This window comes from Eschrichtius robustus, chromosome 1 (genome assembly GCF_028021215.1).
Source record: "Eschrichtius robustus isolate mEscRob2 chromosome 1, mEscRob2.pri, whole genome shotgun sequence".
NCBI lineage: Eukaryota > Metazoa > Chordata > Mammalia > Artiodactyla > Eschrichtiidae > Eschrichtius > Eschrichtius robustus.
The window spans coordinates 117,333,444-117,360,896 of NC_090824.1; the positions used below are offsets into that span (position 1 = coordinate 117,333,444).

The following is a 27,453-nucleotide window of genomic DNA, read 5'->3' on the forward strand; positions in this document are numbered from 1 at the left end:
TTTTCTGGGGCAAATAATACAATATTCTTTCTATAGTTAAAAATGCTATCAAATGAGCATTTTTAGTTAAAGGTGGCATTAAAACAGTAGCATTAGACTTTTTAGGAGCAGCCAAGTTTTCCTCTTCAAGAGGTCTAACTTTACTGACCAATGAGACATTTGTCAATTTTTTAAAGCAGTTACTCACAAATCCCGGCTAACTGAAGTTATTTGTATCTACAACATCTTATGTTCCTTAGGCACTGGCCACACGTTAAGTCATATTTGTATATTCCATAACTCCTAGTACAGAGGAGACACTGAGTAAATGAATATTTGCTAAATGCATGGACGAGATGGAAGAAAGTAACCAAAGCCTACTAAAGGATGCTACCAGGCATCCATAATGATACTACTGAAATAAGGAAAAAAAGGACATCTGGAGTAAAAAATCCAAAAAAAGCTGATTTATACATTTTTTTCCTCCACCATGTTTAATTTCCCTTGTATCCTTGGATGAATTTTTTTTAAACATCTTCAGGATATCTCTTATATACAAAAGTTTGTTTGGGTTCCCCCAGTGTTTTAAAACATCCAATTTGTTTAGAAGTAATTGAAATTAGGAAGGAAATGCTTTCAAATACTCCACTTGTATCAATATTCTGTTGAAATGGCATTAAAGAAGGAGATAGTGTAGTAGTTAACTTGCATGTCAATATTAAACCACAAAAATATATAAATTTAATAAAGCTACTGCTTAATATTTACTCTAAATGACTTTTTAACATGCTAAACCTCACTGTTAAAGTAGTAAAGACATATAGCCTTTGAAAAGAACATAGGTTTCAGAATCAGATCTGGGTTCAAATCCCATAGGTTTGCTTACTGGGTAGTTGTTTATCCTTTCAAAACACCTACTTCCTTTAAAACAAGAATAACAGCACTTACCCCAAAGTGCTGTTTTGAGGATTGAGTGATACAATCAATAAAATTACCTGGCATATAGTAATCACCCAAGAAACGTTAATTGTCACTATTAGGTAAGTGATTTAACTACAAAATGTTCCATTCACTAAACATAAATAAACCCAAAACAAAGTTTAACATTCTAAAATCAGATAAAAACAAACTCTTAGCTTTCAATAAAGAAAAATGTCCTCTCACCTATTTTTGAATACACCAGAATCAAAGGCCAGAAGAGTTCTTGTCTGCTTACAACAAAGTTTGCTTAACAGTACTCATTTTTCTGAGTTACGTGAGGAAAAGGTCTTTTAATGAAATTCCTATTTTCTTATCTCTAAAGAAATAAGTGAATGCTCCTGGTACTGCTAATTCACTCCAAGTCTTACTGCACCTGAGTTAAACACATATTTAACAACACCTGCATAAATTTCTAAAGGAAGCACATGAGTAAAAACAATATTGAATCTTTGCTCATTTTATTATGAAAACTTCACTACTTCCTAGAAGAAGAAATAAGTCTTTCACCTCAGTCTTTGTATTGTAGTAATTCATATACCAAAATAATGACCTAATACTGTGGATAGATTCATTCACACACACACACACACACTCTGACACATATACTTCACTAACAGGACTCACTTTCCCAGAAAATATTAAGTAATCATTGTACCTTTTGTGACAAGATTTCTAGATACTGAATTCCTAGTAAGACCTTTATGTTTTAATTTTTTTCTCTCTTCTTCAATTTGCTTTTCTTGTTGATATAATTTTTCTTCTCTCTGAATTATTTTATGTTCTTCAGCTTTTCTTTGACGTTCTTTCCAGGCTTCCAATTCTTTAGTTGCTTTTATCCGTTCATTTTCTTTCATATCTTCTATTCTTTTCCTCTCTTCTTCTTCAATCTGAAAAAATTAAAATTACCAAATCTTTTAAAACATACAAAAAGCAATATTTTAAAAATAAGAAATTCATTATAGTAATTAGTTATTTTTACCTCTAAACACTTGTCATTAAATCTGCAGCAATGGTTAGCAGTGAATAAAGAATTAAAATGGGAACAGTAAATGATTTAGCAGAATGCTCAATGATATGGTGTCACTGAACAAAGGTCTTAGTTCCAGACCTACCATTAACTATTGATATGTTCTTGGGCAGTCACTTTCTCTAGCCTCAGTTTACTTGCATGTAAAATGTGGACAGGCATTCAATTAGATGATATCTAAGGGCTTGGTTAATAAAAAAAAAAAAAAAAAGGAAGAATTTATTACTCTGAAAGTTAAGTCACTTGTCCCAAAATCTTTACACACACAAAAAAACATATATGCAAACATTCGCCTTTCTACTAATGCCAGTCTTACCTTGTCTTAAGACTGAAGTTGTGCCGACCTTCACCTGAGGAATGAGGGAATAATAAGAAGGGAATAGGAAGGAGGAACTAGGAAGTTCGTCTCTGGTGGGTGGAAATGTTTGAACTTTGAATCCTGCTGTCAACTATGTTTGCAATAGCAGTTATTTGACATTTCCACATGAAAAGCTAAATATCAGATGAATCTGAAAGCAATACATTGCTCAGCTGTGTGCCAATTTTTCTCCCTTTCACAAACTTCCCTCATATGGGCAAGAAAAAAAAATCCCTGTGAAACAGAGTAACTGGTTATTATATACGGTTGACTCCATGTACCTAACCTTCCTATGGTAACAAAAATTTCTCACCTCTATCCTCCAGAGAAGCAGTGTCTAACAGAACTTTTTTTAATGGTAGTAATGTTCTGTACTATCCAATACATTAGCCACTAGTCACACATGGCTAATGAAGCACTTAAAATGGGGCTAGTGTGACTGAGGAACTGAATTGGTAATTTTATTTATGTTTCATTAATGTAAATTTAGATTAATTTATTTTTAAATAGGACATCTGACACAGCTCTAGAATGACATGCTGGGAAAAAGTTTCCTAAAGGCTGAATTATTTTAGGATATAGAATTAACATTATAGGTATGAAAACCGTGCACTGAAGAGGTACTCTATAATATTTGCATGAGTTAATACCCTCTTCTGGAGACTATTTATTTTCTTATTATACCATGAAACATTTATTTTAAAATAAATTTCACAGATTACTAACAGGAGTTTCTTATAATCCCAGAATTGCACCTAAGGCCTAAACTAAGCACAAAAGATGCTAATTACTGTATGTCCTAAATTCAGAGAGCCGCAGTGAGCCGCCAACAGGTTGGGCCAGAAAGCATCTGCACGTGGCAATGAACCAGCATTTAAATGCCTGATAATAGGCCATGATGAACAGTCAGTGTTAGCTAGAGGCAGCCACAACCTAAAAGAAGAAGATGACAACTTCCCCCAGTTTAGTAATATGTTTGCCTTTTCCCCCTCCTTCCTCTGTTCCCCAACACATGGAAGGAGGAAAAAGTATGTGAAGAGTCAGAACGCCTTCACCCCTCATGATCTCTGTTAAGCAGAGTGAATTTTGAAAAGTTTTTAAAAATGCATAAGACTGAGTCTTACTTACCAAAAACAAGACTGTTCTTATAACCAAAAGTAACAAGAAAGTTCTTCTATTATGCCAAGATGTAGTTAAGGGAAATATGTGTGTGCACGCACGCACACATGTGTGCATATAAAGATATATGTATATGCAATTTATAATAGGCTATATTAGAAACACAAAAATAGTCCTCAGGGATTAATGAGGAAGAGGAAGGATTAAAAAAGGCTTCAAAGAGCAGCTGACAGAAGGAACTAGAATGAACAGAAAAACATGAGGAAGGTAATACCTTATGATTATGATAAAGGCAGACTACATACAGCAAAGAGAAACAGAGACAGACAAATGTTAAACAATCCTTGAAGGTCTTATTTTTTAAAAAACATGATAAGGGGAATATACTACTTAAAGGAGGAATGTGTAGTAATTCAGAAAGCTAGAAAAACAATCACCACACTGAAGGAACTGGATTTTAAGTGCTTTGTACTGCTCAAAAAGGGACGCCATATAGTATGGGATATTAGTTTAATACAGACAGCAAATATAAGTAACAGGAGAATAATGAGCAGCTCCTAAACGAAATTCCTGAAGAAAGGGAAATCTATAATTATTTTAATTTGGAATGAATCTCTGGTTTATCAGGCATTGTTCTTTTTAAACCAATCTCATTTATTACGTGTAAAAATAATAAATAAAATACTAGAAAACTGAATCAAGGAAAATTTTAAAATTATAATACATCTTGATCAATGATGTATTTCTTATCTATTGATATTAGGAAATCAAAAGAGAAAAATACGGCTTCCCTGGTGGCACAGTGGTTGAGAATCTGCCTGCCAATGCAGAGGACACGGGTTCAAGCCCTGGTCTGGAAAGATCCCACATGCCGCGGAGCAACTAGGCCCGTGAGCCACAACTACTGAGCCTGCGCGTCTGGAGCCTGTGCTCTGCAACAAGAGAGGCCGCGATAGTGAGAGGCCCGCGCACCGCGATGAAGAGTGACCCCTGCTTGCCACAACTAGAGAAAGCCCTCGCACAGAAACGAAGACCCAACACAGTCAAAAATAAACAAATTAATTAATTAATTTTAAAAAAAGAGAGAAAAATAATATGATCTCACTACTTCTCAAAATACCCTTGATACTAAGAAAAAAAATTTTTAGATCAATAAAAGGACCTACGCAATATTATGCTTCATGGTGAAGCATTAAAAATATTTCTAGTAAAGTCCCTAAGGCCAATATGCCTACTGCTTTACTATTTTCCTAGCGGGCATAACCTACACAACAGATTTTTTTTAATAAATAAATTTTTAAAATAAAAAAAAACTTTAAATAAGAAATACAAATATAGATTATGCAGAGATAGAACCATCATTATTTGCAAATAATATGGTAGACTACCTAAAAGAACACAAATAATAAACTGACAAACTATTAGAATGAAAAGGAGGGTTCAGCGAGGCAATCACATACAAGATCAACTTACACAAACTCTTATAACTAACTTTCCTACAATCTGGCAATATACAATTAGGAAATACAATGGAAAAAGTCATTTCATTAGTAACTGCCAGAAAAGCTTTTAAAATGCTACAAGTAAGCGTCACAAAATATGAGCCAGTCCTATATGTAAACTAAATAATTTTGCTGAGGGATATAAAATGTAAGTCTGAATAAATGGAGATAAATGCCACATTCCTGGAAGAAAATCTCAATATTTTAAATCTCAGTATTTTGATATTCTGCAAATTAATTTATAAGTCAATGTAAATCTAATCAAAATACCGAAAGAACTCTTAGGGAGCTTGATAAGTAACTGTGAAATTCATCCACAGCAGAAAACGTGCAGGTTTTATGGAGGCGTGAAGAGGTTGGCAAATCTCATCCATAAAGATCTAGACAAATTTATCAAAAACAACCAATTCAGGGCAGTGGGAATTAACCAAAGGCAGCCTGCAAATTGATAAGTGTTTATTCTAGAAGAACTGCTAAAGTTATAGGTAAGAACAGTGGGAGGCTCTGACCTTCTGCCTAAGGTTACTCCCAACCACCCACCTCCAGCCAGGATGACAAGACTGACATATTTACCAACATGAAACTAGGAAAAAGAACCCAGCAGCTTTGTTAGCAAGAACGGTGGACTCATTTCAGGGTGGGGCAGTGAAAATCTGTGGCTTTGGTGGAGAAAAGTGGTAAACTTGGTGGGAATGAAGAGGGAAAACTGAGGTCTGAGGTTGAGGTCCTAGTTAGGGTAAGTGCCTGAGCAGTCAGAAAATTAAGAGAAAGATCATGTAAATTAGAGAGCCATAGAAGGTATGTAATAAGCTCACCATACACCCCTGGTTAAACAGCAAGCTATGCATTTCTGGGGGAGATCTAAGGGAGCCTGGCATAAAATAAAGCCAAGGGATACTTGAGAACTTGCTCTGTGAATGTACTTCCAAACCCACACATAGACCAATCAGCAAAGGGGTGGAAGCCTTTCAGGCTGAAGGTATTTACTACCTCTGCCCAAATCATTAGCTAACAAGTGAGTTACACAGACACAGGGAAGACCCTTAAGGAAGCCAGTCCAAAAACCAAGAATTAAAAAACTCAGCAGAGACATCAGCAGTTGTATACCACAAGGGTGTCTAGACTGATCCCACAGTTAAAGTCCAGGCAAGTTACTAAAAAATAAACAATTAATTAAAACAGAACTCAGAATTACTATAATCTACTAATTAAAATGCCTAGCTTTCAACCAAAAATATATCAAGAAATAATTACTAAAGAATTCTCAAATTTGAAGAAAACATTACATACCTCAGAGAATTTCAAACCAAAGTAAAATAAATACAAAGAGATACACCTAGATACAACTTAGTCAAACTGCTAAGTAAATACAAAAGCCAAACAAAAACAGGGAAATCTTGAAAGCAGCAAGAAAAAAGGGACTCATCATGTACAGGGGAACAATAATACAATTAAAGGCTGATTCATCATTAGAAACAACGCAGGACAGAAGACAGTGAAATGACATATTCAAAGCACTGACAGAAAGAATCTAAAACTACAAGTTCTAGATCCAGCAAAACCATTCTTCATAAATGAAGACGAAATAAGCACATTCCAAGATAAACAAAAACTGAGACAAACTATTGCCCACAGACCTGTCCAACAAGATATACCAAAGAAAATCTTCAGGCAGAAAGGAAATGGCACTAAACACTAACTCTGATCTGTAAGTGGGAATGAAGAATATGGGAAATGGTAAATATATAGGTAAGTATAATCGACAACACAGGGACTTCCCTGGCGGTCCAGTGGTTAAGACTTCGCCTTCCAATGTAGGGTGTGTGGATTCAATCCCTGGTCGGAGAGCTAAGATCTCACATGCTTTGGAGCCAAAAAACCAAAACCTAAAACAGAAGCAATATTGTAACAAATTCAAAAAAGACTTTAAAAAAAATGATCCACATCAAAAAATCTTAAAAAAAAAAAGAATACAAATGGATGAACAAAATGTGGTATATACATAATAATAGAACATTATTCAGTCTTAAAAAGGAAAATTCTGACACATACTAAAAAGTGGATGAACCTTGAAGACATTATGGTAAGTGAAATAAGCCAGGCACAAATGGACAAATATAGTATGATTCCACTTACATGAGATACCTAGAGGAGTCAAATTCATAGAAACAGAAAGTAAAATGCTGGTTGCTAGGGGCTTAGGGAAATGCGGAATGGGACGTTATTATTTAACGGGTACAGAGTTTCAGTCTGAGAAGATGAAAAAGTTCTGGAAATGGATGGTGGTGATGGTTGCACAGTAATGTGAATGTACTTAATATCACTGAACTATACACTGCTAAATGGTTAAAATGGTAAATTTTATGTTATGTTTTATCCAATTAAAAAATAAATTTAAAAAGAGAATAAATATTTTCTTGCTTTTCTTCTCTTTCTTTAAAAACTTGAGATTTTTTAAAAAGCAATACTTTTTTAAAAAAAATAAATTTATTTATTTATTTATTTTTAGCCATGTTGGGTCTTCGTTGCTGCACGCGGGCTTTCTCTAGTTGCAGCAAGCAGGGGGGCTGCTCTTTGTTGTGGTGCACAGGCTTCTCGTTGCAGTGGCTTCTCTTGTTGCGGAGCACGGGCTCTAGGCACATGGGCTTTGGTAGTTGCAGCATGTAGGCTCAGTAGTTGTGGCTCATGGGCTCTAGAGTGCAGGCTCAGTAGTTGTGGTGCACGAGCTTAGTTGCTCCGTGGCATGTGGGCTCTTCCTGGACTAGGGACCGAACCCATGTCCCCTGCATTGGCAGGCGGATTCTTAACCACTGCACCACCAGGGAAGTCCCAACACATACTGTTTAGTTTATAATATCCATGTACATATACCTATTCATGAATGGCAATAACAGCCCAAAAATAAGGAGAGAAAAATGGAATTGTATAAAGCAAAGTTGCTATATTTTACTGGAATTGAGTCAGTGTTAACCTAAAGTAGATTATAGATTGTGGTAAATTAAAGGTGCATATGGCAACAATTAAAAACTTTCACAACCTAAAAAATATATACATATTGTAAAAATTATGTTTATTTATATTAGATTATATATATATACACACACATACATACACATAGACATGTAAATAGCTAAAAGGTCAACAAGGGAGCTCCAGTTTCAGCTCTGACATGTTAAGCAGTTGTCATTCCTATCCTTATAACAAAAAAAGACACACTGAAAACCAAGTTTTCTTGGACCCATCAGAGAAGTGAGTCACAGGGCAAACTGCTACCCTGAAACACAGAGATAAGTGTATCCAGAAAGACAAAAAGATCTGCTTGCCTATTGCAGAAGCAACTACAGCTGTAAACTGGTAGGAACACTTAAATGGTAATTTTGACAAAATGCTGGAGTCTGAGTGTGGCCCAGCATGACAGTGAGAAACTCAGGAGCCACAATCTTGGAGGGTGACCCCATATTTTTGTGAGCTTTACCATCAGAAACCCCACTAGGTTACCATGAATAAGAACTCTGGCAGAAAGGGGGGAAAAATAATCATTGTGAAATACAGAAATACCCCGAGTATTCTCCATAACAAAGATCTACTCTCCAGGAGAAAGGACCTTGTCAGAGCTAAAGGAATTCCCTTCCCATTGGGGGAAGGGAATTCCTCCCACTCCAGTCCTCCCCAGCCGTCTGGTCCCACCTAAAGGGAGAAAAAAACACAGTTAACTGTCAGGGCTTCAGGAAAATACACGGGGAACACTGCAGCTGGGGAAGAGAATAAGAGCCAGGGGAGAAAAGCTGTATCACTGAAGGAACACTTGTGAAGATCACAGGCCCAGGATACAGGCCCATGAAAAGACTGAGATTTAATGGCAAGATTATAGATTGTTTCCACTCCCTTACAATTTATTACCACACCAACAGGGTTCCAGGATAATGACAGTGGATTACAGAAGAAAGAGCTTATGACAAAGGCTCTCTCTGAGGATGAGTAGACAGAGAAGCCAAAAATCCCAAATTCAAAACAGAAGGGGGGAAAAAAAAAAAAAAACCAAAAAACCGAAAAAACACTAGAGGAACTTGAAACCTCTGGTACCTGTTATGTACAGCTAACATAGCTAACATTAAACATAACCCAAAACCCAGTCAGAGTAAATAAATCTACTCACTAAAGGCATATTAACCTTAGTTTCTATTACCTGATACAATATGCCTAGTGTTCAACAAAAAATTGCAAGGCATGCCAAAGGCAAGATAAAACACATTATAAAGACACAAAGCAATCATCAGAACCAGACTCAGATACAACACAGATGTAAGAATTATTAGGCATGGAATTTAAAATAACTGTTTAATATGTTAAGGGTTCTAATGGGAAAAGAAGACAACATGCAAAAATGCCCCCTAAGAATATCTTAAAGTTTTATCTCTGTGGGGACTTCCTTGGTGGTCCAGTGGTTAAGACCCTGGGCTTCTAATGCAGGGGTTGCATGTTCGATCCCTGGGCGGGGAACTAGGATCCCACATGCTGAGCAGAGCGGCCAAAAAAAAAAAAGTTTTATCTCTGTAAACATTGCCTGCCATTCTGGTAAACAAACAATGTTGTCCACCATCAAGCCATCAGCCACTGTAGATGCCCCAGTGGTGCACCCTGAGGGGAAATTAGGATGGAGAAAAACAGGATACTGGCCCTAGACAGTTAAGAAGCATTTCAAAGGAATAATTTCAATGAGCCCAGACTCTAGCATCTTCCCATACATAGAAAAGCACTAAAATCATTAACTTGAGATGTCTGTTTCTGTGCCTAGCAGTAATCTTTTGATGTTCAACTATATGTTTTTTGTTTTTTCAGCAAAAACCCCTATATATCCTGGCTCATTCTTTACCTCTCTGGGACAGTTCCTCAGAGCTATCTGAGAGGCTGTTTCCAGGGCTACAGTCCTCAGTGAGGTCCTTGAATAACATACAGCCTAAAAATTGAGAGTTATGTTTTATCTTTTCAGTCAACATCTTCCACATGGAGCTATATATCATTCTAACAATGAGCTCCCTTAAGCTAAGAAAATTCAAGTATTAATTCAGTCTGAAGTTTAATAAATATAGTGTTAAAATTTCTCTTGGAAAACTATTAACTTCTGAAATTTAATTATTTAGTTGTTTGTTTATATTCTGTGGAAATGATAATCCAGTTAAAATAATATAGGTATGTGTTCAAAGCTAAAATATAACAAAATTGATTTTCATTTCAGTTCCCTTCTCTTCTCCCTACGAACTGAATCATGTCCCCCAAAATTTGTAATGTTGAAGCCCTAACACTCAATGTGACAATATTTGGAGATAAGGCTTACATGGAGGTAATTAATGTCAAATGAGGTCATAAGAGTGGGGCCCTGATACAATAGGATTATTGTCCTTATAAGAAGTGACACCAGAGCACTTTCTCTCTCTGTCTACCATGTGAAGACACAGCAAGGATGCAGCCAGCTGCAAGCCAGAAAGAGAGGCCTCACCAGAAAATGAATCGGCCTGAACCTAGATACTGGACTTCCCAGCTTCCAGAACTGTGAGAAAATAAATTTCTGTTACTTAAGCCACACAGTCTGTGTTTTTTGCTTGTTATGTCAGCCCAAGCAGACTAGGAGATTTTCTTTTCCCTTTGGCAGATTTTCAAATAGGTGAAAGGTGGCCCAAAGATATCATTGAGAGTTATAAGGAGAGCCAATGGCTAATTAATTCACAAAGTAAAAAATCAAACTCATGAATAACTGAGAGGAACTTGTTAAACTCTCCAGCAAACTTGGACATAAGTAAACTGAAAGGCAGAATAACCTAACTAAATTGAAATCTGGACTTTCATATAAAGCATAAGAATTTGTAAGTGTCTTGGAAACTCCATGTGTAGACAAGGATAAGAGCAAACTCTTACTATAGTAATTAGCTCTATCTGTCCTTGAACAAAAGTTATTACTTGATAGAAAATTCTTTGGTCTTACACTATATGATTTCACAATCCTGTCATGATTTGTTGATATCTTTCAAAGATTCAGCTTTGGCTTACTGATGAAGAAATTTTTCTTAAGTCAGTACCTGGGTTTACTACACAGAGACATAGTACTGACGTATTTACTGTCATATATGTTAAAATGCTTCTATTAAACTAGCCTTCAAATTCAAGGAACAAATCTGACAGAACTGAGGAACAGAAGAAAAATTGTTAGTTTTTTAAGCCAGATTTTGACTAATGGAAATGAATTAATATCATACTCTTGTACCCTACTCTTCACCTTATCCTTGCTGTTCAGTAGTAATCTTATTCATCTCTGATAACAGACTTTTGCAAACAATTTCCTTTTTGGAGGTGTCCAATTGAACTCAGCTACTTCCATCTCAAAAGACCTTGCTGTTGAGATAACAAGGAACCATCAACAACTTAAATCTCTCAACTTCTCTCTGAAACAAAAGTATTTCTTCTCCCACACTCTGTTCTTTCCAAGGCTAACAAAAACCTAATCAGTATTATAAATGTGTGATCCTATACTATCCATCTCTTTTCCATAACACTATTTCCATAATACATATACTAGCCACTTGAACAACTCAACTGGTACTCAAGCTTAACTCCATAAAGTGTGGGCCACTTACTTCCATATACAGAGCATTAAAAATATATATATTGCCCTAAAATTATCTACTTATAAACCTTCAGTGACTTCCCAAGAAGCTGATCAGGGTCTAGATTCAGGGACCTAGGGAAAGTAGTGAAAGAAGACTGACTGTCCTGTACTCAAGTTGTAAGAGCTCTGAGAAACTGCCCACAGACTTTCTCTGAGCTCTGTGAGGCAAGGGGACATAGGAAATAAAAAAAGATTTTAACCACACCTCTGGAAAAGATGAAAAAGCTTATAGTCAGCAAAAAAGTGGATATATATGATTGTTGAAAGTTTATTTCTGCACAGATGCTGTGAATTTGGGATATATTTAACAAAACGTGAGTAGGTCAGTAGACTTGACAAAGTGTAAATATAAGAAAGTGTCAAAGATACTGCCTTTTCTCATGATACCATGCTAACGGCTAAAGTTAATTTCTCGTATGTTTGGAAATTTGGTAGATGTACATAGAATTTTAGTAATTCCTGTTAGAACAAAAAGAAATTAAAAGTCTAAAAAATAATCATAGGAAGATAAGCACTGTTCCTTTTTCAAAAATAAATGTTTTGTTATTAGGGAAAACATATGTTTATTATTGGGAATACATAAAAAATTCAAAAAAAAAACAAAAGAAAAACAATACTAGTGATCTTAACCCCCATTCATTTTCTATACTTTTTTAATTATAAAAATAAGATTTTATGTAATGACCTTTTTCAAATCGTCAGAAAACACATGGATATGCTACCATATTAACTGAAATGGAAAAGCCAATCTTCAAATTCAAATGTAACTACAAGGGACCCAGAATAACCAAAATAATCTTGAAAAAAAACAAAGTTGGAAGGCTCATACTTCCTAATTTCAAAATACATTAAAAGCTACAGTAATCAAGAAAGTGTAGTACTGACATAAGGACAGACATATAGACCAATGCAATAAAATTGACAGTCCAGAAATAAACTCATACATCTATGAGCTGACTGATTTTTGATAAGGCTTTTTAACAAAGGGTGCTGGAACAAATGAATATCCACATGCCAAAGAATGAGACAGGACCCATACTGCACATCATATACAAAAATTAGCTAAAAATGGATCAACAACCTAAATATAAGAAGTAAAACCATAAAACTCTTAGAAGAACACATAGGGTAAATCCTCATGACCTTGGATTTGTCAACAGATTTTTAGATATATATGACTGACACCAAAAGCACGAGCAACAAAAGAAAAAAATAAACAAATTGGACTCTGTGCAAATTTAAAACTTTTGTGTACCACTGGACACTATCAAAGTGAAAATATAATCTACAAAGTAGGAGAAAATATTTGAAAGTCATTTACCTAATAAGGGTCTAGTATCTGGAATATATAAAGAACTCTTACAACTCAACAACAAAAAGACAAATATTCCAATTTAAAAATGGACAAAGGACTTGAATAGACATTTCTCCAAATAAGATATACAAATGGCCAAGACACACATGAAAAGATGCTCAACATCACTAGTGTCAGGGAAATGCAAATCAAAACCACATTGAGATACCAATTCACACCCAATAGGATGACTATAATCAACAAAATGGAAAATAACAAGTGTTGACAAGGATGTAAGAAACTGGAATCATCATATATTGCTGGAAGGAATGTAAAAGGTGCACCCATTATGAAAAATTATTTGGTGGTTCCTCAAAAAATTAAACATACAATTACAAATGACCCAGCAATTCCATTCCTAGGTTTATTCACAAAAGAATTGAAAACAGGTACTCACACAAATACTTGTAAGTGAATGTTAACAGTAGCACTATTCACAATAGCCAAAAGATGAAAAGAACCTAAATTTCCACCAACTGATGAATGGATAAACAAATTGTGGTATACGCATGCAATGGAATATTGTTCAGCCACAAAAACGAATGAAGGTCTCAGATATGTTACAACATGGATAAATCCTACAAACATGATACTAAGTGAAAGACAGCAGGCACCAAAGGCCGTATATTGTATGTGAAATGTCCAGAATAGGCAAATTCATAGAGACAGAAAGTATATTAGGGATTTTAAGGGACTAAGGGGAGGGAAGAGTGGGGAGTGACTGCTAATGGGTATGGGGTACCTTTTGGAGGTGATGAAAATATTCCAGAATTAGATAGTCATGATGGTTGTATAACCTGTGAATAAACTAAAAGCCAAAGAATTGTACACTTTATTTTTTTTATGTGTATGTGTGTGTGTATATATATGTACACAAACACACACACACACACAATGGAATATTATTCAGCCTTTAAAAAGAAGGAAATCCTGAATCATACATATGTGAAATCTTAAAAGAAAAAGTCAGAATCAAGAAAGTTGAATGATGGTGCCAGGGTCTGGGGGAGTGGGGGAAATGGGAACATATTGGTAAAAGGGTACTAACTTTCAGCTATAAGATGAACAAGTGCTGAGGATCTAATGTATAGCATGGTAACTATAGTTGATAAACTGTACTACATAATTGAAAGTTGTTAAGAGGGTAGATCTTAAGGATTCACATTAAAAAAAAAAAAGATAAAAAAAGGGTAGCTATGTTAAGTGATAGATGTGTTAATGAACTTGACTATGGGATTCCTTCCACTATATAAACGTGTATCAAATCTTCACATTGTACACTTTAAATATACAATTTTATTTGTCAATTATACCTCAATAACTGGAAAAAAAATAGCTTAAAAATAAAAAGTTACCATGGCAGCAGTTTGAAGAAGACCCTGAGTTCACCTCCTTCAATAAACATACCAAAATTACAACTATTTACAGAGCAATTATGGATGAGAAAGGACCTAAAGACTAACAGAAAAGATTTTCTACAACTAAAAATATATAGAAGGAACCATGAGACAGGTAGAAGGGGTGGAGACCTATGGTCAAGACCCACACCTCCAGCAGGCAACCCACAAACACGAGGATAAACACAGTTGCAAATGTTCTTCCCAAGGAGAGAAGGGTCCAAATCCACATCAGGTTCCCTAGCCCAAGGGTCCTGCACCACAAAGACAAGCCCCCAGAACATGATGCTTTGAAGGCCAGTGGGGATTTTGCGCAGGAGAGCTGGAGAGCTGTAGGAAACAGACTCTACTCTTAAAGGGAGTATGCAAAATTTCACACACTCCAAGACCTAGCAGAGGCAATAATGTGAAAAGAGCTTAGGTCAGACCCACTTGCTGATATTGGAAAGCCTTCCAGAGAGCCAGGAAGCAACTTGGACTCCTCCTGGAGATAAAGACATGGGCAGCAGCCATTCTGGGGAGCTTGTTCTACCATGAGAACACTGGTGCCGGTAACATTTTGGAGGCCTCCCTCTAGTTTATTATTGCAGGAGGCTTACCTGTCCACCAGTCTATCAGCACCAGTACCAGGACACCTAAGGTCAAGCAGCCAACTGCACAGGAGACCTAGCTTTCCCCACTAGTGGGCGGGTACCAGCCTTGGCTCCACAGCCTCCCAGCCAGCCACCTTAGGATCTGGTCCCCCCCCACCCGTGGGCTGACACAAGACCCAGGATCCCCCAGGATTCACCCCCACCTTCCAGCAGGTGTCACCAATCCTAAGACACCTAGGCTCTGCAGCCAGCTGCTCCAGGACGCCCTGCCCACAGACAGCTTGCTGGGACCTGGCCCCACTCCGGCTGGCACAAACCCCGGGACAGCCCAAGCCATGCATCCAACCATGCCAAGACCCAGCTCTGCCCATAATCAGCTGACTGCCGCCTCATGAGGAAGGGCCTAGCAGCCAACAGGGACAGGGGCCAGCCCTCTCTACCAGCATGCCCACAGTAATTGGCCCTGCCACAACAGAAGGGCCCACTTAGTCACATAGGGGGCACCCCTAGATCATCTAGCTATGGTGACACAAGGGGAGTATGTTGCTGAGCCCCATAGGATGTCTTTTATTTTATCTTTAATATTAATTAATTAATTTATTTATTTATTTGGCTGCATCAGGTCTTAGTTGCGGCAGGTGGGAATCTTAATTGCCGTGTGTGGGATATTTGTTGCAGCGTGCAGGATCTTCAGTTGCAGCATGTGGGATTTAGTTACCTGACCAGGGATCGAACCCAGGCCCTGTGCATTGGGAGCACAGAGTCTTAACCACTGGACCACCAGGGAAGTCCCAGGACATCTTTTACACAAGCCCACTTCTCCATGATCGGGAAATATAAATGACCTACTTAATAAGTCCCCTACATATGAACCTTCAAGTTGAGAACTTTCAAAGATGCGAACATGCGTTCGCATGTCCAATCACGTGAGTTAGTTCACATGCCTGGCGTACGTTGTCACGTGCGTGCATCCGCTACAGTGGTTGTGTTTTTGTGTACTTTACTGTACAGTACTGTATAGAATACAATACTGTACAGTATCTTTATTTCAAGCCCAGGATGTCCAAAAGCAAGCATAAAAGCAGTGGTGGTGACAAAGAAGCAGTGGCCCAGAGAAAGTATGAAGAGAGACAAGAGGAAGAAGTAACTGAAGAACTGAAGAGATTCATGATGCAAGAAATGGCAAGGGGATTTTCTTAATTTGAGGAGGCACTGTTAGTTTTTGAGGCACAGGACCTGAATGTAGAACAGTACACAAAGGTTGCAGCAGCTGTTCAGAATGCAATCCAGTGCCACCATGTCATCTATGACGAGAAAAAAAAGAGCTACTACCCAGAAATCACTGGGACCTTTTTTCAAGAGGGTAGATAGAATTGAATCCAGCAAAGAACCAGAACCTCTGCCATCAATGTAAGGCGTGAGTGAAATTGCAGCTTGCCCTCCGTCTCCTATTGCTGACGATCCTTTAGCTCCATCATCTCCCACCTCCTCTCCCTCCTCCAGTCAGTAACTCTTCTTGCCTGTTCACTCGATGCCAGCCCCTGTATGCCAGCTGTTGTACTGTACTACTGTACTTTTCAAGGTACAGTATGGTAAGATTAAAAATGTTTTCTTTATTTTTCTTTTTTGTTTTTTATATATTATTTGTGTGAAAAGTATTATAAACCTATTACAGTACAGTACTATATAGCCGATTGTGTTAGTTGGGTACCTAGGCTAACTTTGTTGGTCTTACGAAAAAATTGGACTTATGAACACGCTCTCAGAATGGAACTCGTTTGTATGTAGGGAACCTACTGTAAACACAAAGAATTAGGCAAAATGCAGCAACAAAGGACATGTTCCAAACAAAGGAACAAGATAAAACTCCAGAAGTAGAACTATGCAAAGTGAAGACAAACAATCTACCCAATAAAGGATTTAAGGTAATGATCATAAAGATGCTCAATGAACTTAGGAGAAGAATGAATGACCATAGTGAGAAGTTTAACAAAGAGCCAGAAAATATAAAGAAGAACCAAACAGAGCTGATGTGTACAATAACTGAAATAAAAAATACACTAGAAGGAATCAACAGTAGATTATATGATACAGAGGAATGGATCATCGAACTGGAAGACAAAGTAGTAGAAATCACTGAAGCTGAACAGAAAAAAGAATTTTAAAAAAATGAGGACAGTCTTAAACACCTCTAGTACAACAAGCATACAAACAATCGCCTTATACAGGTCCCAGATGGAGAAGAGAGAGAGAAGGGGGCAGAGTACTTATTTGAAGTGATAATGGCTGAAAATTTCCCTATCCTGGGAAAGGAAACAGACATCCAGGTCTATGGAGCACAGAGTCCTAAATAACATCAGTCTGACGAGGTCCACACCAAGCCACACTGTAATTAATTGGCAAAAATTAAAGATAAAGAGAGAATCTTAAAAGCATCAAGGGAAAAGCAACTAGTTACATACAAGGGAGCTCCCATAAGACTGTTAGATGACTTTTCAGTAGAAACTTCGCAGGCCAGAAGGGAGTGGCACGATATATTTAAAGTGATGAAAGGGAAAGACCTACAACCAAGAATACATGGTAAGGCTATCATTCAGATTTGAAAGAGAGATACAGAGTTTTACACACAAGCAAAAGCAAAGAGTTCAGCACCACTAATCTGGCTTTACAAGAAATGTTAAAGGGACTTCTCTAAGCAAAAAAGAAAAGACCAGAACTAGAAATATGAGATTTATGAAAGAAAAAAAACCTCACTGGTAAAGGCAAATATACAGTAAAGGTAGTAGATCAACCACTTATAAAGCTGGTAGAAAGGTTAAAAGACAAAAGTAGTAAAATCATCTATATCCACAATAGATAGTTACAGGATACACAAAACAAAAAGATGTAAAAGATAATGTCAAAAGCATTAAATGTGGGGGGAGGGAGAGCTAAAAACAATCACAGACATATACAGGTTACTATATATAACCTCATGGTAACCACAAACCAAAAATCTATAATAGAAACACAAAAAAGGGAAAGGAATCCAAACATAACACTAAAGAAAGACATCAAATCACAAGGGAAGAGAGCAAATGAATAAGAAAGGAACAAAAAATAACTACAGGGACTTCCCTGGAGGCACTGTGGTTAAGAATCCGCCTGCCAATGCAGGGGACACGTGTTTGACTCCTGGTCCGGGAAGATCCCACATGCTGCAGAGCAATTAAGCCCGTGTGCCACAGCTACTGAGTCTGCGCTCTAGAGCCCGCGAGCCACAATTATTGAGCCCGCCTGCCACAACTACTGAAGCCCGTGCACCTAGAGCCCGTGCTCCGCAACAAGAGAAGCCACCACAATGAGAAGTCCACGCACCACAACGAAGAGTAGTCCCCACTCGCTGCAACTAGAGAAAGTCCACGCACAGCAACGAACACCTAACGCAGCCAAAAATAAATAAATAAATTTTTAAAAAGAACTACAAAAACAACCCCAAAACTATTAATAAAATGGCAATAAGTACATACCTATCAATAGTAACTTTAGATGTAAATGAACTAAATGCACCAATCAAAGGGCACAGAGTGGCTGAATATGCACAAAAACAAGACCCATCTATATGCTGCCAACAAGAGATTCACTTCATAGCTAACAACAGACTGAAAGTGAGGGAATGGAAAAGGGTATTTCATGCAAATAGAAATGGAAAGAAAGCTGGGGTACCAAAACTTATATCAGACAAAATAGACTTTAAAACAAAGACTGTAACAAGAGATGAAGAAGAACTTCACATAATGATAAAGGAATCAATCCAACAAGAAGATATAACCATTGTAAATATATGTTCACTCAACATAGGAGCACCTAAATACATAAAGCAAATATGAACAAACATAAAGGGAAAAACTGACATTAACACAGTAAAAGTAGCATATTTCAACACCCCACTTAAATCAATAGATCATTCAGACAAACAAAAAAAATCAATAAGGAAACACTGGCCTTAAATAACACATTAGATCAGATGGACTTAATAGATATATATTTATACATAGAACATTTCATCCAAAAACAGCAGAATAAACATTTCAAGTACACATGGAACATTTTCCAGGACAGATCACATGCTAGGCTACAAAACAGGTCTGAATAAATTTAAGAAGACTGAAATCATATCAGTCATCTTTTCTGACCACAACACTATGAAGCTAGAAGTCAACTATAAAAAATAAACTGCAAGAAACACAAACATATGGAGGCTAAACAATATGCTATTGAACAAACAATGGGTCACTGAAGAAATCAAATGGGAAATCAAAAAATACCTGGAGACAAATGAAAACAGAAACACAATGATCCGAAATCTATGGTATGCAGCAAAAGCAGTTCAAAGAGGGAAGTTTACAGCGATACAAGCCTACATCACAAAACAAGAAAAATCTCAAGTAAACAAACTAATCTTAAAACTGAAGAACTAGAAAAAGAAGAACAAATAAAATCCAAAGTAGAAGGAAAGAAAAAATAAAGATCAGAGCAGAAATAAATGAAAGAGACTAAAAAACAACAGAAAAGATCCATGACACTAAGAGCTGAATCTTTCAAAAGATAAAATTGATAAACATTTAGCCAGACAGATCAAGAAAAGAGAGGGTCCAAATAAATAAACTCAGAAATGAAAACGGATAAGTTAAAACTGACACCACAGAAATACAAAGTATCATAAGAGACTACTACAAACAGTTATGCATCAATAAAATGGGCAACCTAAAGGAAATGGATAAATTCTTAGAAACGTAAAATCTCCCAAGACTGAATCAAGAAGGAATACAAATATGAACAGACCAATTCGGTTCATACTGAAATTATTAATTTTAAAAACTCCCAATAAACAAAAGTACAGGACCAGACAGTATCACAAGTGAATTTTACCAAACATTTAAAGAAAAGTTAACATCTATCCTTCTCAAACTACTCCAAAAAACTGAAGAGGGAGGAATGCATCTGAACTCATTATATGAGGCCAGCATCACCCTGATACCAAAACCAGACAAAGACACCACAAAAAAAGAAAATTACGGGCCAGTATCACTGATGAACACAAATGCAAAAATCCTCAACAAAATATTAGCTAACTGAATCCAACAATACATTAAAGGGATCAAACACCATGATCAAGTGGGATTTATCCCAGGGATGCAAGAATATCCACAAATCAATCAATGTGACACACCACATTAACAAATTGAATAACAAAAATCATAAGATCATCTCAACAGATGCACAGACAGCTTTCAACAAAATTCAACATCCATTTATGATAAAAACTGTCCACAGGGGAGGACCTTCAAGATGGCAGAGGAGTAAAACATGGAGATCACCTTCCTCCCCACAAATACATTAAAAATACATCTACATGTGGAACAACTCCTACAGAACACCTACTGAATGCTGGCAAAAGACCTCAGACTTGGGCTTCCCCGGTGGCGCAGTGGTTGAGAGTCTGCCTGCCAATGCAGGGAACACGGGTTCGAGCCCTGGTCTGGGAAGATCCCACATGCCACGGAGCAACTGGGCCCGTGAGCCACAATTACTGAGCCTGCGTGTCTGGAGCCTGTGCTCCACAACTAGAGAGGCCGCAATAGTGAGACGGCCGCACACCGTGATTAAGAGTGGCCCCCGCTTGCCACAACTAGAGAAAGCCCTCGCACAGAAACGAAGACCCAACACAGCCATAAATAAATAAATTTTTAAAAAAAACAAAAAAAACAAAAAACCTCAGACTTCCCAAAAGGCAAGAAACTCCCCACGTACCTGGGTAGGGCAAAAGAAAAAAGAAAAAACAGAGGCAAAAGAATAGGGATGGGATCTGCACCTCTGGGAGGGAGCTGTGAAGGAGGAAAAGTTTCCACACACTAGGAAGCCCCTTCACTGGTGAAAACAGGGTGTGGGCGGGGGGGAAGCTTCAGAGCCACGGAGGAGAGTGCAGCAACAGGGGTGCAGAGGGCAAAGCAGAGAGGCTCCCACACAGAGGATTGGTGCTGACCAGCACTCACCAGCCTAAGAGGCTTGTCTGCTCACCTGCAGGGGTGGGTGTGGGGGGTGGGAGCTGAGGCTTGGGCTTCAGAGGTCAGACCCCAGGGAGACGACTGGGGTTGGCTGCGTGAACACAGCCTGAAGGGGGCTAGTGCGCCACAGCTAGCCGGGAGGGAGTCCGGGAAACAGTCTGGAACTGCCTAAGAGTCAAGAGACCGTTATTTCGGGGTGCATGAGAAGAGGAGATTCAGAACACCGCCTAAACGAGCTTCAGAGATGGGCGCGAGCTGCGGCTATCAGTGCGGACCCCAGAGACGGGCATGAAACACTAAGGCTGCTGCTGCAGCCACGAAGAATCCTGTGTGCAAGCACAGGTCACTATCCACACTTCCCTTCCCAGGAGCCTGTGCAGCCCACCACTGCCAGGGTCCCGTGATCCAGGGACAACTTCCACGGGAGAACACACGTTGCGCCTCAGGCTGCTGCAATGTCACGCCGGCCTCTGCCACTGCAGGCTCGCCCCGCATTCCATACCTCTCCCTCCCCCTGGTCTGAGTGAGCCAGAGCCCCCTAATCAGGTGCTCCTTTAACCCCCTCCTGTCTAGGCAAAGAACAGATGCCAGAGGGCGACCTACATGCAGAGGCGGGGCCAAATCTAAAGCTAAACCCCAGGAGTTGTGTGAACAAAAAAGAGAAGGGAAAGTTTCTCCGTTCAGCCTCAGGAGCAGCAGATTAAATCTCCACAATCAACTTGATGTACACTGCATCTGTGGAATACCTGAATAGACAACAAATCATCCCAAAATTGAGGCTGTGGACTTTGGGAGCAACTGTAGACTTGGGGTTTGCTATATGCAACTGACTAGTTTCTGATTGTTATGTTTATCTTAGTATAGTTTTTTAGGGCTTGTTATCATTGGTGGATTTGTTTATTGGTTTGGTTGCTCACTTTTTTTTTATTACTTTTTAAATTTTTTAATTTTAATAATTTTTTTATTTTTTATTTTAATAACTTTATTTATTTTTTGTTTCTTTCTTTAATTTCCTCCCTTTTCTTCTCAGCTGTGTGGCTGACAGGGTCTTGGTGCTCCAGCCGGGTGTCAGGGCTGAGTCTCTGAGGTGGGAGAGCCGCGTTCAGGACAATGGACCACCAGAAACCTCCCGGCCTCAGGTAATATCAATCAGTGAGAGCTCTCTCAGAGATCTCCGTCTCAACGCTAAGACCAAGCTCCACTCAATGACCAGCAAGCTCCAGTGCTGGACACCCCATGCCAAACAACTAGAAGGACAGGAACACAACCCCACCCATTAGCAGAGAGGCTGCCTAAGATCATAATAAGTTTACAGACACCCCAAAACACACCACCAGACGCGGTCCTGCCCACCAGAAAGACAAGATCCAGCCTCATCCACCAGAACACAGGCACCAGTCCCCTCCACCAGGAAGCCTACACAACCCACTGAACCAACCTTACCCACTGGGGGCAGACACCAAAAACAACAGGAACTACGAACATGCAGACTGCGAAAAGGAGACCCCAAACACAGTAAGTTAAGCAAAATGAGAAGACAGAGAAATACACAGCAGATGAAGGAGCAAAGCAAAAATGCACCAGACCAAACAAATGAAGAGGAAACAGGCAGTCTACCTCAAAAAGAATTCAGAGTAATGAAAGTAAAGATGATCCAAAATCTTGGAAATAGAATGGAGAAAATACAAGAAACATTTAACAAGGACCCAGAAGAACTAAAGAGCAAACAAACAATGATGAACATCAAAATAAATGAAATTTAAAATTCTCAAGAAGGAATCAATAGCAGAATAACTGAGGCAGAAGAACGAATAAGTGATGTGGAAGATAAAATAGTGGAAATAACTGCTGCAGAGCAGAATAAAGAAAAAAGAATGAAAAGAACTGAGGACACTCTCAGAGACCTCTGGGACAATATTAAACACACCAATATTCGAATTATACGGGTCCCAGAAGAAGAAAAGAAAAAGAAAGGCTCTGAGAAAATATCTGAAGAGATTATGGTGGAAAACTTCCCTAATATGGGAAAGGAAATAATCAAGTCCAGGAAGCACAGAGAGTTCCATACAGGATAAATCCAAGGAGAAACACACCAAGACATATTAATCAAACTATCAAAAATTAAATACAAAGAAAAAATACTAAAAGCAGCAAGGGAAAAGCAACAAGTAACATACAAGGGAATCCCCATAAGGTTAACAGCTGATCTTTCAGCAGAAACTCTGCAAGCCAGAAGGGAGTGACAGGACATATTTAAAGTGATGAAAGGGAAAAACGTGCAACCAAGATTACTTTACCCAGCAAGGATCTCATTCAGAATCAACGGAGAAATTAAAACCTTTACAGACAAGCAAAAGCTAAGAGAATTCAGCACTACAACAAATGCTAAAGGAACTTCTCTAGGCAGAAAACACAAGAGAAGGAAAATACCTACAATAACAAACCCAAAACAATTAAGAAACTGGTAACAGGAACATACATATCAGTAACTACCTTAAATGTAAATGGATTAAATGCTCCAACCAAAAGACATAGACTGGCTGAAAGGATCCAAAAACAAGACCCATATATATGCTATCTACAAGCGACCCACTTCAGATCTAGGGACACATACAGACTGAAAGTGAGGGAATGGAAAAAGATATTCCATGCAAATGGAAATCAAAAGAAAGCTGGAGTAGCAATTCTCATATCAGACAAAACAGACTTTAAAACAAAGCCTATTACAAGAGACAAAGAAGGACACTACATAATGATCAAGGGATCAATCCAAGAAGAAGATATAACAATTGGAAATATTTATGCACCCAACATAGGAGCACCTCAATATGTAAGGCAAATGATAACAGCCATAAAAGGGGAAATCGACAGTAACACAATCATAGTAGGGGACTTTAACACCCCACTTTCACCAATGGACAGTTGATCCAAACAGAAAATTAATAAGGAAACACAAGCTTAAAATAACACATTAAAAAAGATGGACTTAACTGATAGGTATAGGACATTCCATCCAAAAACAACAGAATACACTTTCTTCTCAAGTGCTCATGGAACATTCTCCAGGATAGAACATATCTTGGGTCACAAATCAAGCCTTGGTAAATATAAGAAAATTGAAATCGTATCAAGTATCTTTTCTGACCACAATGCTATGATATTAGATACCAATTACAGTAAAAACAACTGTAAAAAATGCAAACACATGGAGGCTAAAAATACACTACTACATAACCAAGAGATCACTGAAGAAATCGAAGAGGAAATCAAAAAATACCTAGAAACAAATGACAGTGAAAACACGATGACCCAAAACCTATGGGATGCAGCAGAAGCAGTTAGTTCTAAGAGGAAAGTTTATAGCAGTACAATCTTATGTCACGAAACAAGAAAAATCTCACATAAACAAACTAACCTTACACCTAAAGCAATCAGAGAAAGAAGAACAAAAAAACCCCCGAAAGTTAGCAGAAGGAAAGAAATCATAAAGATCAGATCAGAAATAAATGAAAAAGAAATGAAGGAAACAATAGCAAAGATCAATAAAACTAAAAGCTGGTTCCTTGAGAAGATAAACAAAACTGATAAACCATTAGCCAGACTCATCAAGAAAAAGAGAGAGAAGCCTCAAATCAACAGAATCAGAAATGAAAAAGGAGAAGTAACAACTGACACTGCAGAAATACAAAGGATCATGAGAGATTACTACAAGCAACTCTATGCCAATAAAATGGACAACCTGGAAGAAATGGAAAATTCTTAGAAAAGCACAACCTTCTGAGACTGAACCAGGAAGAAATAGAAAATAAAAACAGACCAATCACAAGCACTGAAATTGAAACTGTGATTAAAAATCTTCCAACAAACAGAAGCCCAGGACCAGATGGCTTCACAGGTGAATTCTATCAAACATTTAGAGAAGAGCTAACACCTATCCTTCTCAAACTCTTCCAAAATATAGCAGAGGGAGGAACACTCCCAAACTCATTCTACAAGGCCACCATCACCCTGATACCAAAAACAGACAAAGATGTCACAAAAAAGGAAAACTACAGGCCAACATCACTGATGAACATAGATGCAAAAATCCTCAACAAAATACTAGCAAACAGAACCCAACAACACATGAAAAGGATCATAAACCATGATCAAGTGGCGTTTATCCCAGGAATGCAAGGATTCTTCAATACACACAAATCAATCAATGTGATACACCATAGTAACAAATTGGATAAAAACCGTATGATCATCTCAATAGATGCAGAAAAAAACTTTCAACAAATTTCAACACCCATTTATGATAAAAACCCTCCAGAAAGTAGGCATAGAGGGAACTTACCTCAACATAATAAAGGCCATATATGACAAACCCACAGCCAACATCGTTCTCAGTGGTGAAAAACTGAAACCATTTCCTCTAAGATCAGGAACAAGACAAGGTTGCCCACTCTCACCACTATTATTCAACATACTTTTGGAAGTTTTAGCCACAGCAATCAGAGAAGAAAAAGAAATAAAAGGAATACAAATCGGAAAAGAAGAAGTAAAACTGTCACTGTCTGCAGATGACATGATACTATACATAGAGAATCCTAAAGATGCTACCAGAAAACTACTAGAGCTAATCAATGAATTTGGTAAAGTAGCAGGATACAAAATTAATGCACAGAAATCTCTTGTATTCCTATACACTAATGATGAAAAATCTGAAAGAGAAATTAAGGAAACACTCCCATTTACCACTGCAACAAAAAGGATAAAATACCTAGGAATAAACCTACCTAAGGAGACAAAAGACTTGTATGCAGAAAAATAAAAGACACGGATGAAAGAAATTAAAGATGATACAAACAGATGGTGAGATATACCATGTCCTTGGATTGGAAGAATCAACATTGTGAAAATGACTCTACTACCCAAAGCAATCTACAGATTCAATACAATCCCTATCAAACTACCACTGGCATTTTTCACAGAACTAGAACAAAAAATTGCACAATTTGTATGGAAACAAAACAAAACAAAAGACCCCAAATAGCCAAAGCAATCTTGAGAAAGAAAAACGGAGCTGGAGGAATCAGGCTCCTGGACTTCAGACTATACTACAAAGCTACAGTAATCAAGACAGTGTGGTACTGGCACAAAAACAGAAATATAGATCAATGGAAGAGGACAGAAAACCCAGAGAGAAACCCACAAACATATGGTCACTTTATCTTTGATAAAGGAGGTAAGAATATACAACGCAGAAAAGACAGCCTCTTCAATAAATGGTGCTGGGAAAACTGGACAGCTACAGGTAAAAGAATGAAATTGGGGGCTTCCCTGGTGGCGCAGTGGTTGAGAATCTGCCTGCCAATGCAGGGGACACGGGTTCGAGCCCTGGTCTGGGAAGATCCCACATGCCGCGGAGCAACTGGGCCCGTGAGCCACAACTACTGAGCCTGAGCGTCTGGAGCCTCTGCTCCGCAACAAGAGAGGCCACGATAGTGAGAGGCCCGCGCACCGTGATGAAGAGTGGCCCCCACTCGCCGCAACTGGAGAAAGCCCTCACACAGAAACGAAGACCCAACACAGCCCAAAAAAAAAAAAAAAATGAAATTGGAACACTCCCTAATACCATACACAAAAGTAAACTCAAAATGGATTAAAGACCTAAACGTAAGGCCAGACACTATACAACTCTTAGAGGAAAAGATAGGCAGAACACTCTATGACATAAATCACAGCAAGATCTTTTTTGACCCACTTCCTATAGAAATGGAAATTAAAAAAAAAACAACAATTGGGACCTACTGAAACTTAAAAGCTTTTGCACAGCAAAGGAAACCATAAACAAGACGAAAAGACAACCCTCAAATGGGAGAAAATATTTGCAAACGAAGCAACTGACAAAGGATTAATCTGCAAAATATACAAACAGCTCATGCAGCTCAATATCAAAAAAACAAACAACCCAATCCAAAAACGGGCAAAAGACCTAAAGAGACATTTCTCCAGAGAAGATATACAGATTGCCAACAAACACATGAAAGGATGCTCAACATCACTAATCGTTAGAGAAATGCAAATCAAAACTACAATGAGGTATCATCTCACAATGGTCAGAATGGCCATCATCAAAAAATCTACAAACAATAAATGCTGGAGAGGGTGTGGAGAAAAGGGAACCCTCTTTCACTGTTGGTGGGAATGTAAATTGATACAGCCACTATGGAGAACAGTATGGAGGTTTCTTAAAAAACTAAAAATAGAACTACCATATGACCCAGCAATCCCACTACTGGGCATATTCCCTGAGAAAACCATAATTCAAAAAGAGTCATGTACCACAATGTTCATTGCAGCACTATTTACAATAGCCAGGACATGGAAGCAACCTAAGTGTCCATCGAAAGATGAATGGATAAAGAAGATGTGGCACATATATACAAT

At 38.1% G+C, this 27,453-nt stretch overlaps 1 protein-coding gene across 2 annotated transcripts in view; it reads right to left on the minus strand.

The window, feature by feature from the left end:
* Positions 1-27,453, minus strand: part of DNAAF4 (dynein axonemal assembly factor 4) — an 82,402-nt gene that overhangs the window by 43,913 nt on the left and 11,036 nt on the right. For both annotated transcript variants that reach the window (XM_068551925.1, XM_068551920.1), the window contains exon 4: positions 1,616-1,847. In XM_068551925.1, coding sequence (XP_068408026.1) covers positions 1,616-1,847 — 232 coding nt within the window. The remainder of the gene's footprint in view (positions 1-1,615; positions 1,848-27,453) is intronic.